At 46.8% G+C, this 12,380-nt stretch overlaps 2 protein-coding genes across 9 annotated transcripts in view; both read left to right on the forward strand.

Moving 5' to 3' along the window:
- Positions 1-8,982: 8,982 nt before the first annotated feature.
- Positions 8,983-10,013, forward strand: LOC123967447 (ring-infected erythrocyte surface antigen-like). Its single transcript, XM_046043545.1, has 3 exons — positions 8,983-9,174; positions 9,221-9,415; positions 9,522-10,013. Exons 1-3 carry the CDS (start codon positions 8,983-8,985, stop codon positions 10,011-10,013), a joined length of 879 nt encoding a protein of 292 aa, XP_045899501.1.
- A 662-nt stretch (positions 10,014-10,675) lies between these two features.
- Positions 10,676-12,380, forward strand: part of LOC123962818 (globoside alpha-1,3-N-acetylgalactosaminyltransferase 1-like) — a 13,111-nt gene continuing 11,406 nt past the window's right edge. For 5 of the 8 annotated variants that reach the window (XM_046039205.1, XM_046039216.1, XM_046039233.1 and 2 more), the window contains exons 1-3: positions 10,677-11,193; positions 11,345-11,407; positions 11,626-11,757. In XM_046039205.1, coding sequence (XP_045895161.1) covers positions 11,687-11,757 — 71 coding nt within the window. In that variant the 5' untranslated portion in view covers positions 10,677-11,193; positions 11,345-11,407; positions 11,626-11,686. Of the gene's footprint in view, positions 11,194-11,344; positions 11,408-11,625; positions 11,758-12,380 lie in introns of all 8 variants that reach the window. The other 3 variants (XM_046039241.1, XM_046039250.1, XM_046039224.1) reach the window with 2 other exon arrangements.

Below are 12,380 nucleotides of genomic sequence, written 5' to 3' on the forward strand. Positions count from 1 at the left end.
TTTTGCCCCCCCCCCCCCCCCCATCAAAAAGGTTATCCCCCCACATTAGGTTATCTAATAATATTAATAATATTAATAATAATAATAGTTAAGTAATTTTATTTATAGGCACATTTAAAAACCTAAAGGTCCCCCTGCAATGAAACAGCAGCGTATCAATAAATCAGTGAAGTGAACAAAAAGTAAATAAAAGTGCATTAAAATCAGAAACATGATCACTTTGAAACCAGAGGTGAGTGTGACCAGTTTAAAAAGATGTCCGGAGGAAGGGAGTCCCAGAGACACGGAGCAGGACGACTGAAGGGTCTGAACCCCACCGTGGTCAGACAGGAGGAGGTGCAGAGAGGACGAGGGGGCTGAGTATGTAACGGGGAGCTGGTGAAGCTGCTGCTTCTCGGGGGGGGGTTATGTCTGAGAAGAAGACCAAAGAGGAGAGAATTATAGTGGGATGGAAGCAGGCTGTGAAACCAGAACAGCTGGATCAGAGTCAGCCTCAGTACCCCTGAGCAAGGGACTGGCTCTGAACTAGGGCTGGTCCCCGGGCGCTGCATAGGGGCCCCCCTCTGCTCCTGCACTCAGGATGGGTTAATGCAGAGGGGGATTCACTAGACGTTGTAGTATGATTGTGTATCATTAAAGGTGATTTAAATGAACTGGTTGCACGAACGTCATCATCTTAAATCCAGTTTTCTGTTCAGGTCTGTGAATAAAGGACTCTGCTGCATTTGAAAGGGTAAACAGGAAGCTTTGTTGCTACATCATTCACTTCCCTTCCTTCCAGCTAAGGAGCCACACAGTTTTATTAGGTTCCATTTAGCTCATCTTTAAGTTTTCTGTTTGAATCAAAGTAAAACCCGTCTGTGTCGTCACGCTGCGACTTCAGGATGCGGTTTAAGTTTACATTTACAGAGAAGCGTCAGTAGAGGGAAGGGAGAAAAGAGAGAGACGGAGGGGAGGCAGGAAGCTCAGTTTAGATTTAGACAGAACAGAAAGAGTCCAGGACGCGCCTCTGAAAACAGAAAGGAAACCACGTTACGCCCCTGCCAGGGTTTTCTCTACAACTCGAGGTTTTTGTTGTCTGAATGACTTCAGCTGCTGCAGAGAGAAAAAATGTGATGATGCACAGACCAAAGGAAAGTCCTCATCATACGCTTCAGTTTCCACTTCAGCTGTAAGCAACGCTGATGAAACGAACGGCCACGTTCCCCTTCTCTGGTTAAAGGTTGGATCAGCTGCTGCAGCACTTTTTCCACCGTTACAACCATGGAGCCATCAGCTCATCGCCCGGGGGGGTCAGATCGCTTGTAGAAGGAGTTCAAGTGTGTTAACACTCAAATTTACTAAATAATAAACCACAGCTGCTGTTTGGACCTGCGACGACCCCCCAGCCACAGGAAGACACCTTCAAACAAGGTCTCTGGGGTCAATCAGCTCCCCTCAAACACATTCAGTTTCAAATTAAACAAACAGAATCATTATAAAATAATAATAAACTAAATAATACAAATATTGAAAAAGGGGAGAAAAAATCTCTTTAAATACATTTTCTGTTCATTTTCCACAAAGGACATAAACGAGATCCAGATATGAACAAACTCTTTCAGCCTACCTTTAACAGAAGCAAGCTGAGTCAGCAGGCAGCATCTTTCCAACACTCTTCTGGCGGGAAGAAGTTTGTTTGCTGTGTTGTTCGTAAAGTCTCTGAGGTTTCTTGTATATTTCCTCATGCAGAAAAAACAACCTGCTGTCCTTCTGCTGTTTATTAAGAAGAGTAACTGACTGTCCACACCAACTGTGTTCACTGAGTCTGAAACAAGGAAACAGATAACGAGGAATATTTACTGCTGCTACATAGATCAGGAGGACTAGGGAGGACCGTCAGGAACCTTTACGTAGCCCTTCTTCAGCCTTGAGCCTACAAGTGGGAGAGAAAGTCATTCATCAGGAGAAGGAATCCTCCTAATAAACACCAGATATTACTCTCACAGTGACAAACATTTAACAGGATCTTTGGCCATAATCAATCAAACAAAGTTCCTTTCTCATTCAGGCTTTTAACACAAATATCCCAAACACTGGGGGAAATATGATGAGCGTTAAACGGAGGACCCAGGACGCCAGGCAGAAAACAGATAATGCAGGCAGGGTTCGGTGTTGAATGAGCAGCAGTCTGTGAATCTTTCCCTTACTAAGACCAGAATACAGAGTATTGCAGTAGTCGAGTCTTAAGGAGATAAAGGCATGGATGAGCTTCTCAAAGTCAGCAGAGGATCTGATCTTTGTTGGTTGTCTCAGCTGGACAAAACAGGACTGCTTCTTTCTAAATGTTGCCCGATAAAGGACCTGGACTAGCAGAGAGATTATTTAGGTAGCTAGTGCTGGAAGCGAGGGGGGTAAATATTACTTCTGATTTGGTGTCGTTTAGGTTTTTATCTCAGACATACAACAGGGTGTCATCTGCATAGAAATGGACATTAGGGGTAGCATTTATATAGTGAGTAACAGTGGCCCCAAGATTGACCCCTTGTGGGACCCCACAAAAAAGGGGAGCAATGACAGGAGGACAGAGCCCAGGCCAGCAACAAGTCACTGGTGGCCCTGGTCAGAGCAGTCTCAGGACTGTGTAGGGAGCCTGACTGAAGAATGGGATTATTGTTCAAAATGAGATTAACTGAATTGAAATTTGGGTCTAAATTTCTTCAAACACAGACATCTAGGGAGCCCTGCCTAAAATGTCCGGACGAACTGTCTGAAATACAGCTTTTAAAAACCAAGTGGGGATTCAGTCTGAAGGGCAGCTGGTGACCATTTAGACAATGCGACAGTGCGTTCCAGGGTCGACAGAGAGATTTCAGTCAGTGAATAAATAAAGTGTGAGGGCGTGAGTCTGCACCAACCCTTCTGAGGTTAGTGGGAAATGCTGCCGAATCTCCACACTTTTGTTAAAAAAGAAATTCTTTACATTTTTCTGGTGAAGATTCACCCGGCTGTTCTGGGTTATGGTTCTGACTAGCAAGGAATATTATCCCTTGCCTCTTTGACAGCAATCTGATAGGTGAACATAGGATCTTTTAAAGAGACTGAGTTTGTCCTCAGCTCTTCATTCAACCATGGTGTCGAAGAGATTCCCTGAGTCTAAAATGGTGGCGAAGACAGACATGAATATTAAAATCTCAGAGAATATGTCATACATGATGAGCGACAAAGGAAAACTCCTGGTGAAGGCCTGGAGATTAAAACACATGAAATGGACAGTTTCTTCTTTAAATTAAAAGTGAGACAGTCAAACAGCCCAGCTGGACTGAATGCTCGCTTCACCCTCTGCTGTTGAAAAAATAAATAATCTGGGGAAATTAAAAAGGGAACTGTCACAGCTTTGGCTTTCTGTTTGATTGAAGTTCTCTGCCCTCTGTGTCCTGGTTATACTTCCTGTCTGTGTCGTCCCTGTTGACGACCTGATGTGTCTCACCTTGGTTAAACGCCTGTCCCTGCCTGAGAGCCGGCTCTCTGATTCGCTCCCGAGGTCCATCCTGGATTACTGGTTTCATTTCACGTCGTGGACTTTGGAACTGTTGCTTTGCCTTGTTGGATCGTTTCGCTGAGGTTTGGATTTTCTTGGACGTCGCCGCCATAGTGAGTTTGTGCTGGTTGTGTTAAACAACTGTTTTCCAGCTCAGGGCCGAGCGGGAAAACACAGGAAGACAGGAGGAGGGGCAGGTAACAAAATAAAACTCAATGCATAACGCTGCACGAACATGTTGGTTTATTCCAGCGTCCTTCGCACCATTTCACTCCACTGCTGTCTCGCTGTCTGCAGATGCTGTTGTTTGTGTCAGTTGTTGTCTTGTTTGTTACTCTCGGGGTTCGCTCAGATTTCAGGGGTGAGGTGTGATCACGTTTCTGCACTGGACGCTGACGCTGTGTCTTTAAAAGGTTGTTTGTCTGCTGTCAGCATCCTAATATCTGAGGAATAGGAATAAAGCTTTGCTGGGAGATCTGAAACGGATCTTTATTCATGTTTCTCATGTTGTGTCATTGTAGATCTTAGCTGGGCGGCCCAACATGCTGTTTCCTGTAGAGGCTGGCGAGGGGACACTTAAAATCTGATGAGTCCAGTCATTTGAATGTGTAAGTTAGACCACCGGTCCAGTATCACTGCTGCTGGGTCCACCACAGGGTCAGGGTTCAGGTTCAGGGTTCATAGACTGAAATGTTTAGAAGAAATACTTTTAGTTTCACCTAATCAATATCTGGGAAGCTCATCAGAAACACAGCTCCCCTCTGTGCTGTCAGACGGCACCACGGGATCTTTTCTTTACAAAGCTTGTTCTGGTGAAGCATCTGTCTACAGAACTTCATGGAAACCTCTACGGGTATCACTAATGGGGTCTGCTGTTGGATGCTGTCATGATCGTGCTGCTCTTTCAGCTTGCATCGTCTCCACCCGCCTGGCTTCATCGTAATATGTTGGTTTGGACCAGGGAAGACGTTTAGCCACTTTGGTGTCAGTTTATTATATTTCCACATTTATATCGGGCTCTTTTTACTGTGAAGTTCTCATTCTAACGCTTGTGATTTCATTTAATTTTCTAACTTCATCGTATGATTAGTCTTAGCACTTGTATATTTCATTGTTTCTGCTCTTACATGGACTTAAACTGGCAGCTGTTCCACCTGGACTTTGTTGGAAATAATTACCTGTGTGAGAAAAGATGAGTCTTCCAAACCACTGAAACCTGCGTCTCTCAGAATATTGAACCTACATATGCTTCCACTGACTGGCAGCGTGACGTTAAGACAGTCATCCAAAGACCGCTGGGGTTTTGTTTTCTCCTCACGTCGACTCATCTTTGATCTCTCGTGAGTTCACTCAGTACTTCTCTGTGTGCGTGTATAGAATCCAGTTTGGTGAGTCCGTCCTCACATATAAAAATACATATAAAAAGCCAACAGGAGCTTTTCTGAGGAGGCTGGCTGGTCCTCGTCAGTTTGTGTGACAGCATGTCCACCAATATATCTGCCAGTTGGACCGTGATGTGAAAGTGACGGTGAGGATAGCAACACCTTTAGCAGGATTATCAAAAGTAGCACGGATCACTGGCCAAAACTAGACTTCAGATTTACGGGTGATCTTAATCTAGATTAGTTTTGGTACATATCTGAGGTTGCAGGGTGGATTCTGCCAAAACATTTCCAGAGCGTCACACAGCTACGCTTCTGGTCTGCGTCTGGTTCCAACGCACACGGAATAGTGTCACAGTTGAACGCACTGGGGGAAGCCCTTTAGGGCCGTTGGTCAACACTGGAAGGACTGCTGTAAACAACAGAGTCAGGAGGGGGGACAGAAACCGGACTGTAACCCTGTCTGAAACACAAAATCTGCATACATAAACCCAACCTAACAAAGTTTAACCAGTCTAACCAGACGTTGTGACGTTTAATTCATTTATTTATCTCATACTGAACCAACTAAAAACCTAAAATAATGTTGGAATACAGCAGCAGTAATGAAAATGCTGTAAACTGCCCTAAACGTTTATCAGATCACTTGGACCTACAGTTTATTAACTCTATAATATAATAATAATCTGTATTTATAGAGCACTTTTCAAAAACAAGTTACAAAGTGCTTTCACAAGTGCAAAAGCAATAAAACACAAAAACAAACACAAAGTAAAAGCAAGAAAACACTTAAAGGCTAAAATACACGTTTAAAATAAATATAAAAGGCTGAAAGGCTCTCCTATAAATGTCTCTTTTCAGAAGGGACTTAAAAGAGTTCACTGACTCAGCCGACCTCATTTCCTCAGGCTGTCCCAGGGCCCCCAGGGCCCCCCTCAGGCTATCTGTTCCAGGGCCTCGGGGCCCCTGGAACAGACAGCAGACCTCTGCCCGAGGATCTCAGGGTCCGTGCTGGTGTGTGTGGGACTAAAAGTTCAGAGATAGAACAAGGCGAGAGTCCATGAAGAGCTTTAAAAGTGATCTACTCTAAAACATAGTGGTGGCCGGTGTGATGGAGCTGAAACAGATGTGGACGTATTTCTTTCTTCTGGTTCTGCAGCCTGGCAGCTGAGTTCTGCACAGTCTGGACTCGATCAGTAGTAAAAAGGCTGTTGCAATAATCCAGGCGTGATGAGATGAAGGCGTGTAAAATGGTCTCGGTGTCCTTAAAAGTTAACATAGATCGAATTTTTGCTATATTTCTAAGTTGATAAAAACATGATTGAACAAGCTTTGTGGTGTGCTGCTCGAAATTTAAATTACTATCAAACCAAACACCAAGGTTCTTTGCCACAGGCTTAAATGTGATTTACTAGGGAGCCAGCAGATGGCAGTATTTGATTTGCCATCTGCTGGGACCCGATGACCAGGATTTCTGTTTTGTCTGAGTTCAGCTGGAGGAAATTATTTGACAAACACATCAAAAGATTCATCAGGGATCATCAGGGATCTGTTCACTTGAAATGGGGCTGGCTTTCTCCGACAGAAGAGACAATGCTGACTTTTCTTACTCAGCATGTCTGTGTTTAGTTCAAAGGTCAGCTTATTATCAATGATGATTCCCAGATACTTGTACGACTCAACAATTTCAACCTGTTTACCACCTATAGTCGTCTTTTCAGGAGTTGGACGGTGACGTCTAAAATCAATGCACATGTCCTTTGTCTTTGTAACATTTAAGTCTAAAAAGGCTTCTTTGCACCAGTTTAAAAAATAGGGTAGTACAGGGCCGTGAGATGTTTCAGTGGTGTCCATTAAACTTACTATGACTGCGTCATCTGCAAACTTTACGATATAGTTATTGGTGAGTTCGCTGCGGTAGTCGATAGTGTACATAATGTATAAAAGAGGGGAGAGGACGCAGCCTTGAGGGGAGCCGGTCGATGTCACTGATATTCCTAAACTATACATTTGTGGTCAGATAGGGTCAAAGTCCAGGTTGTGCCCACCGACATGCTGTTTGAAGGTAAAAGAAGTGGTTGTTCAGTTGCATGAACCTTGGTGGAGTCATCAACATGAATATTAAAATCACCACACTAAATCTAATCGTGCAGTCTGCCTTTCATCAGACACAGCACAGGCGTCTTTTACTGGAGAGCTTCACACAGCTGCAGCCTTTTCTGTCAGCGTCCCACACGGTTAATCCACCTTGCTTCCTGTGAGGACTGTTCAGGGTTAACAGAGCAGACTTCTTTAAACCTGTCGTAGCAAACAGAAACTGAGGTTAATGCAGACACGTTAAAGCTGTAGATGGGATCCGGGTTGATTCTGATCTCAGCTCACTCTAAAGGTGTTTAGCGTGAAACAGAAAATGATCCTTGATTTCAGATTCTCTGTTTTATGAATGAAGCCTTTCTGTGTGTGGGAAGTTCCCTCAGAGCCGTGGAGTCCCGCTACTTTCAGTTCCCAGACTGCCGCCGCACATCACACAGGAAGTCACATGCACAGCTCTACAAAATAAAGGTGTGTCCCTGACCAGACTTTAAAAACAAAGTAAATGCATTAATATGAACATGGCAAACGTTTCTGCTTTTATTTTGAAGGCTTGACTCTTAAAAGTGATGACATCACACTTTTCTCTTCCACGTTCTTCATTTTAAAATCTTAAACACAATAAATAGTTCTTGTTTCTGTCGCTGTAGTACAACTCACGTGAGTATGCAGTAATATTCATCAGTACCAAAAACACAACGAGCATCGAGCATCTCTTTTCACGTATACGTCATACAAAGTACATGCAGAACTTTCACTGCTCCTCGCTGTTCCTGAGTCCCCCCCCCCCTCAGCTCAATGTCTACTTCACATTAAAGAACATTGATTTTCTCTGTATCTTTAAGACGGCCTCGCTCAGGGCAGCATATTATGAAGTCAAATAAATAGCTACAGTTGACAAATTAATTTAATCAAATGGACATGGGTCAGAACGTGGGTCAGAACGTGGGTCAGACCGTGGATCCGAACATGGATCAGACCGTGGATCAGACCGTGGATCAGAACGTGGGTCAGAACGTGGGTCAGAACGTGGATCAGACCGTGGATCAGACCGTGGATCAGAACATGGATCAGACCGTGGATCAGACCGTGGATCAGAACGTGGGTCAGAACGTGGGTCAGAACATGGGTCAGACCGTGGATCCGAACATGGATCAGACCGTGGATCAGACCGTGGATCAGACCGTGGGTCAGAACGTGGGTCAGAACGTGGATCAGACCGTGGATCAGACCGTGGATCAGAACATGGATCAGACCGTGGATCAGACCGTGGATCAGAACGTGGGTCAGAACGTGGGTCAGACCGTGGATCCGAACATGGATCAGACCGTGGATCAGACCGTGGATCAGAACGTGGGTCAGAACGTGGGTCAGAACGTGGATCAGACCGTGGATCAGAACGTGGGTCAGAACGTGGATCAGAACGTGGATCAGAACGTGGATCCGAACGTGGATCCGAACGTGGATCAGACCGTGGGTCAGAACGTGGATCAGACCGTGGATTAGACCGTGGATTAGAACATGGATCAGACCGTGGATCAGACCGTGGATCAGAACGTGGATCAGAACGTGGACCCGAACATGGATCAGACCGTTGATCAGACCGTGGATCAGACCGTGGATCCGAACATGGATCAGACCGTGGATCAGACCGTGGATCAGAACGTGGGTCAGAACGTGGGTCAGAACGTGGACCCGAATATGGATCAGACCGTGGATCCGAACATGGATCAGACCGTGGATCAGACCATGGATCAGAACGTGGGTCAGACCGTGGATCCGAATGTGGATCAGAACGTGGATCAGAACGTGGGTCAGAACGTGGATCAGAACGTGTACCCGAACATGGATCAGACCGTGGATCCGAACATGGATCAGAACGCGGATCAGAACGTGGATCAGACCGTGGATTAGACCGTGGATCAGACCGTGGATTAGACCGTGGATCAGAACGTGGGTCAGAACGTGGGTCAGAACGTGGATCAGACCATGGATCAGAACGTGGGTCAGAACGTGGGTCAGAACGTGGATCAGAACGTGGGTCAGAACGTGGGTCAGACCATGGGTCAGAACGTGGGTCAGAACGTGGATCAGACCATGGATCAGAACGTGGGTCAGAACGTGGGTCAGAACGTGGATCAGAACGTGGGTCAGAACGTGGATCAGGCCGTGGATCAGGCCGTGGGATCAGGCCGTGGATCAGAACGCGGACCCGAACGTGGATCAGACCGTGGATCAGACCGTGGATCAGACCGTGGATCAGAACATGGGTCAGAACGTGGGTCAGAACGTGGATCAGACCATGGATCAGAACGTGGGTCAGAACGTGGATCAGAACGTGGGTCAGAACGTGGATCAGACCGTGGATCCGAACGTGGATCAGACCGTGGATCAGACCGTGGATCAGAACGTGGGTCAGAACGTAGGTCAGAACGTGGACCCGAATATGGATCAGACCGTGGATCCGAACATGGATCAGGCCGTGGGATCAGGCCGTGGATCAGAACGCGGATTCAAACGTGGATCAGAACGCGGATCAGACCGTGGATCAGAACGTGGGTCAGAACGTGGATCAGAACGTGGGTCAGAGCGTGGATCAGAACGTGGGTCAGAACGTGGGTCAGATCGTGGATCAGAACGTGGATCCGAATGTGGATCAGACCGTGGATCAGAAGGTGGATCAGATCGTGGATCCGAATGTGGATCAGAACATGGATCAGAACGTGGGTCAGAACGTGGATCCGAACGTGGATCATAACGTGGATCCGAATGTGGATCAGACTGTGGATCAGAACGTGGATCCGAATGTGGATCAGACCGTGGATCAGATTGCGGGTCAGAATGCGGATCAGAAGGTGGATCAGATCGTGGATCCGAATGTGGATCAGACTGTGGATCAGACCGTGGATCAGAACGTGGGTCAGAACGTGGGTCAGAACGTGGGTCAGAACGCGGGTCAGAAGGTGGATCAGATCGTGGACCCGAATGTGGATCAGACCGTGGATCAGAACTTGTGTTAGACCGTGGTTCCATATTACTATATTGTTATCTGTGTGTTTATGTCCAGCAGCTAATCAGGGACCTGGATCAGAGGTTTGGGGGGCCAATATGTGACCAGTCAGGAGTGAGAATGTGTTGGGGAGGGAGACTTTTTGTTTCACATGTGAAATGACGTTCAGCTTCACACAGACAGGATGCTGAACTGCCTCTACACGTTAATGTGTTGATCAAGTCCATTACTTTTATTGTGCTGTTATAATTACACGGTCTTTACCTTCAGGTTCTGGTTCTGGTTCTGGTTCCACTTCTGGCAGCAGTGTAGCGGCTTTGTGTGGATGAAAGTGTTTAAATTTAAAAGAATAATTAAATGATTCTAAAGCAGCGTCATCTCAGAAGGTTCCAGCGGATCTGGATCCGGGTCTGGAACATAGACTGTATAAAAGACGTGGGCGTAGTCACCTGTTGGTTTGTGGAGCGCCGTTTTGAAGCCTCGAGTTTGGCCGATAAACACGACTGAGACCATGAAGTCACCAGGAAAGTGTTTCCTAAGGGAATGAATCAGCTCAGCCTCAGTTTACCATCATTTCTAATGGAGACGGACTTCTTTCTGCAGCTAAAGAGTCGCCCCCTGCTGGCCGTTCAATAGAATGCAGATTTAAGGGACTTCCGCGTTCGCCTCAGGTCTCTGACCCGAAGCTTCCCGCCTGGTCTGGATCCAGCAGTTACATGACCGAGAGATCGAAAGTGAAACCTGCTCAGGCGGCGGTGATGGTTCAGCCCTTTAACTCAGTGCGCTGATTAATTGGCGGAGTTCGGTGGCCTGCAGAGGAACAGAGTTTCTGCAGAACCTCTACTCTTTATTGACTTTGAGAACTCGAAGGTCCGCCTCCACCACTCACTCCATGCGCGCTCCCGCGGCCGGGCAGGCGTCTTATCAGGGGAGAGTAGCTCTGCGCACCAGCGGCATTTCCTGGTTCAGAGGACTGCGCATTCGGCCTTCGGACCTGCGAGTTTCTGAGGCTTAACTGGTTCTGGTTCTCTGGCGGAACCGTCTCCAGACCGGTTCCCGGTTATCTCGTGGTCTTCACTGGGTAACGGACAGTCGGGGTCCGTTCTGGGCTCGGGCGGAACGCGGAAATAGGCTCGGTGCGCCTTTCAGGCGCTCGAGCAGCAGCTGACGGAGGACACCTGGAGCTGCAGGTGAGCTGCAGTAAAACACACAGCTTTCTCTATAAAGTCTGGTGCAGGAGCCTCCGGGCTCTGATCCTGGACCGGCAGGGCGGGCGAGGCCCCCAGCTGGACCCCCGTTGATCCGTTACTGATGCTTCTGGTTATCGATCCTATCTTCCAGGTTTGAGAACAGAGACCCGGATGGAACTGTAACATCTGGACAGTAACTCAGTACACGTTCAAGGTACTTTACTCGAGTATTTCCATTTGATGAGACGTCATACTTGTACTTTGTTTATGTGACAGAAGTTGAAGTCGTTAGAGATAAGACTAACACGGAGGGGGCACCTGGTCCAGACCTGGATCGGGCTTCACTAGGGAGACTGAAGTTTTCTAAAGTATTGATTACAAACATGTGGAAAGAGTATTACAGTAATTTACCCCCCCCCCCTTACTTCCCAGCTAAAATCTCTGGATCTGGTCTCAGGATCTGGCTTAAGGATTCTCATCCTGAGGATCAAGAATGTCCTTCAAGATGCATCTGTTAACGAGCAGAACTGTGGCTGTGATCCTGCCGGTACTACTGCTGCTGGGGTGAGTACTAATACTGCAAATACTACTGCTGCTGGGGTGAGTAGTAATACTGCAAATACTACTGCTGCTGGGGTGAGTAGTAATACTGCAAATACTACTGCTGCTGGGGTGAGTACTAATACTGCAAATACTACTGCTGCTGGGGTAGGTACTAATACTGCAAATACTACTGCTGCTGGGGTGAGTAGTAATACTGCAAATACTACTGCTGCTGGGGTGAGTACTAATACTGCAAATACTACTGCTGCTGGGGTGAGTGCTAATACTGCAAATACTACTGCTGCTTGGGTGACTCTGTCTGTCTTTGCTCACTGTCCGTCTGTCTTTGCTCACTGTCCGTCTGTCTTTACTCACTGTCCGTCTGTCTTTACTCACTGTCCGTCTGTCTTTACTCACTGTCCGTCTGTCTTTGCTCACTGTCTGTCCGTCTCTCTTTACTCACTGTCCGTCTGTCTTTGCTCACTGTCTGTCCGTCTCTCTTTACTCACTGTCCGTCTGTCTTTGCTCACTGTCCGTCTCTCTTTACTCACTGTCCGTCTGTCTTTGCTCACTGTCCGTCTCTCTTTACTCACTGTCCGTCTGTCTTTACTCACTGTCCGTCTGTCTTTACTCACTGTCTGTCC

This window comes from Micropterus dolomieu, linkage group LG02, assembly GCF_021292245.1.
Source record: "Micropterus dolomieu isolate WLL.071019.BEF.003 ecotype Adirondacks linkage group LG02, ASM2129224v1, whole genome shotgun sequence".
Taxonomy (NCBI): domain Eukaryota; kingdom Metazoa; phylum Chordata; class Actinopteri; order Centrarchiformes; family Centrarchidae; genus Micropterus; species Micropterus dolomieu.

Coding starts and splice junctions, on each gene's coding strand:
- LOC123967447 (XM_046043545.1), top strand. CDS start 8,983: ATGGATCAGAACGTGGGTCAGAACGTGGGTCAGAACGTGGATCAGAAC. Junction 9,175..9,220: donor ATCAGGCCGTGGATCAGGCC/GTGGGATCAGGC, acceptor AACGTGGATCAG/ACCGTGGATCAGACCGTGGA. Junction 9,416..9,521: donor ATCAGAACGTGGGTCAGAAC/GTAGGTCAGAAC, acceptor AACGTGGATCAG/AACGCGGATCAGACCGTGGA.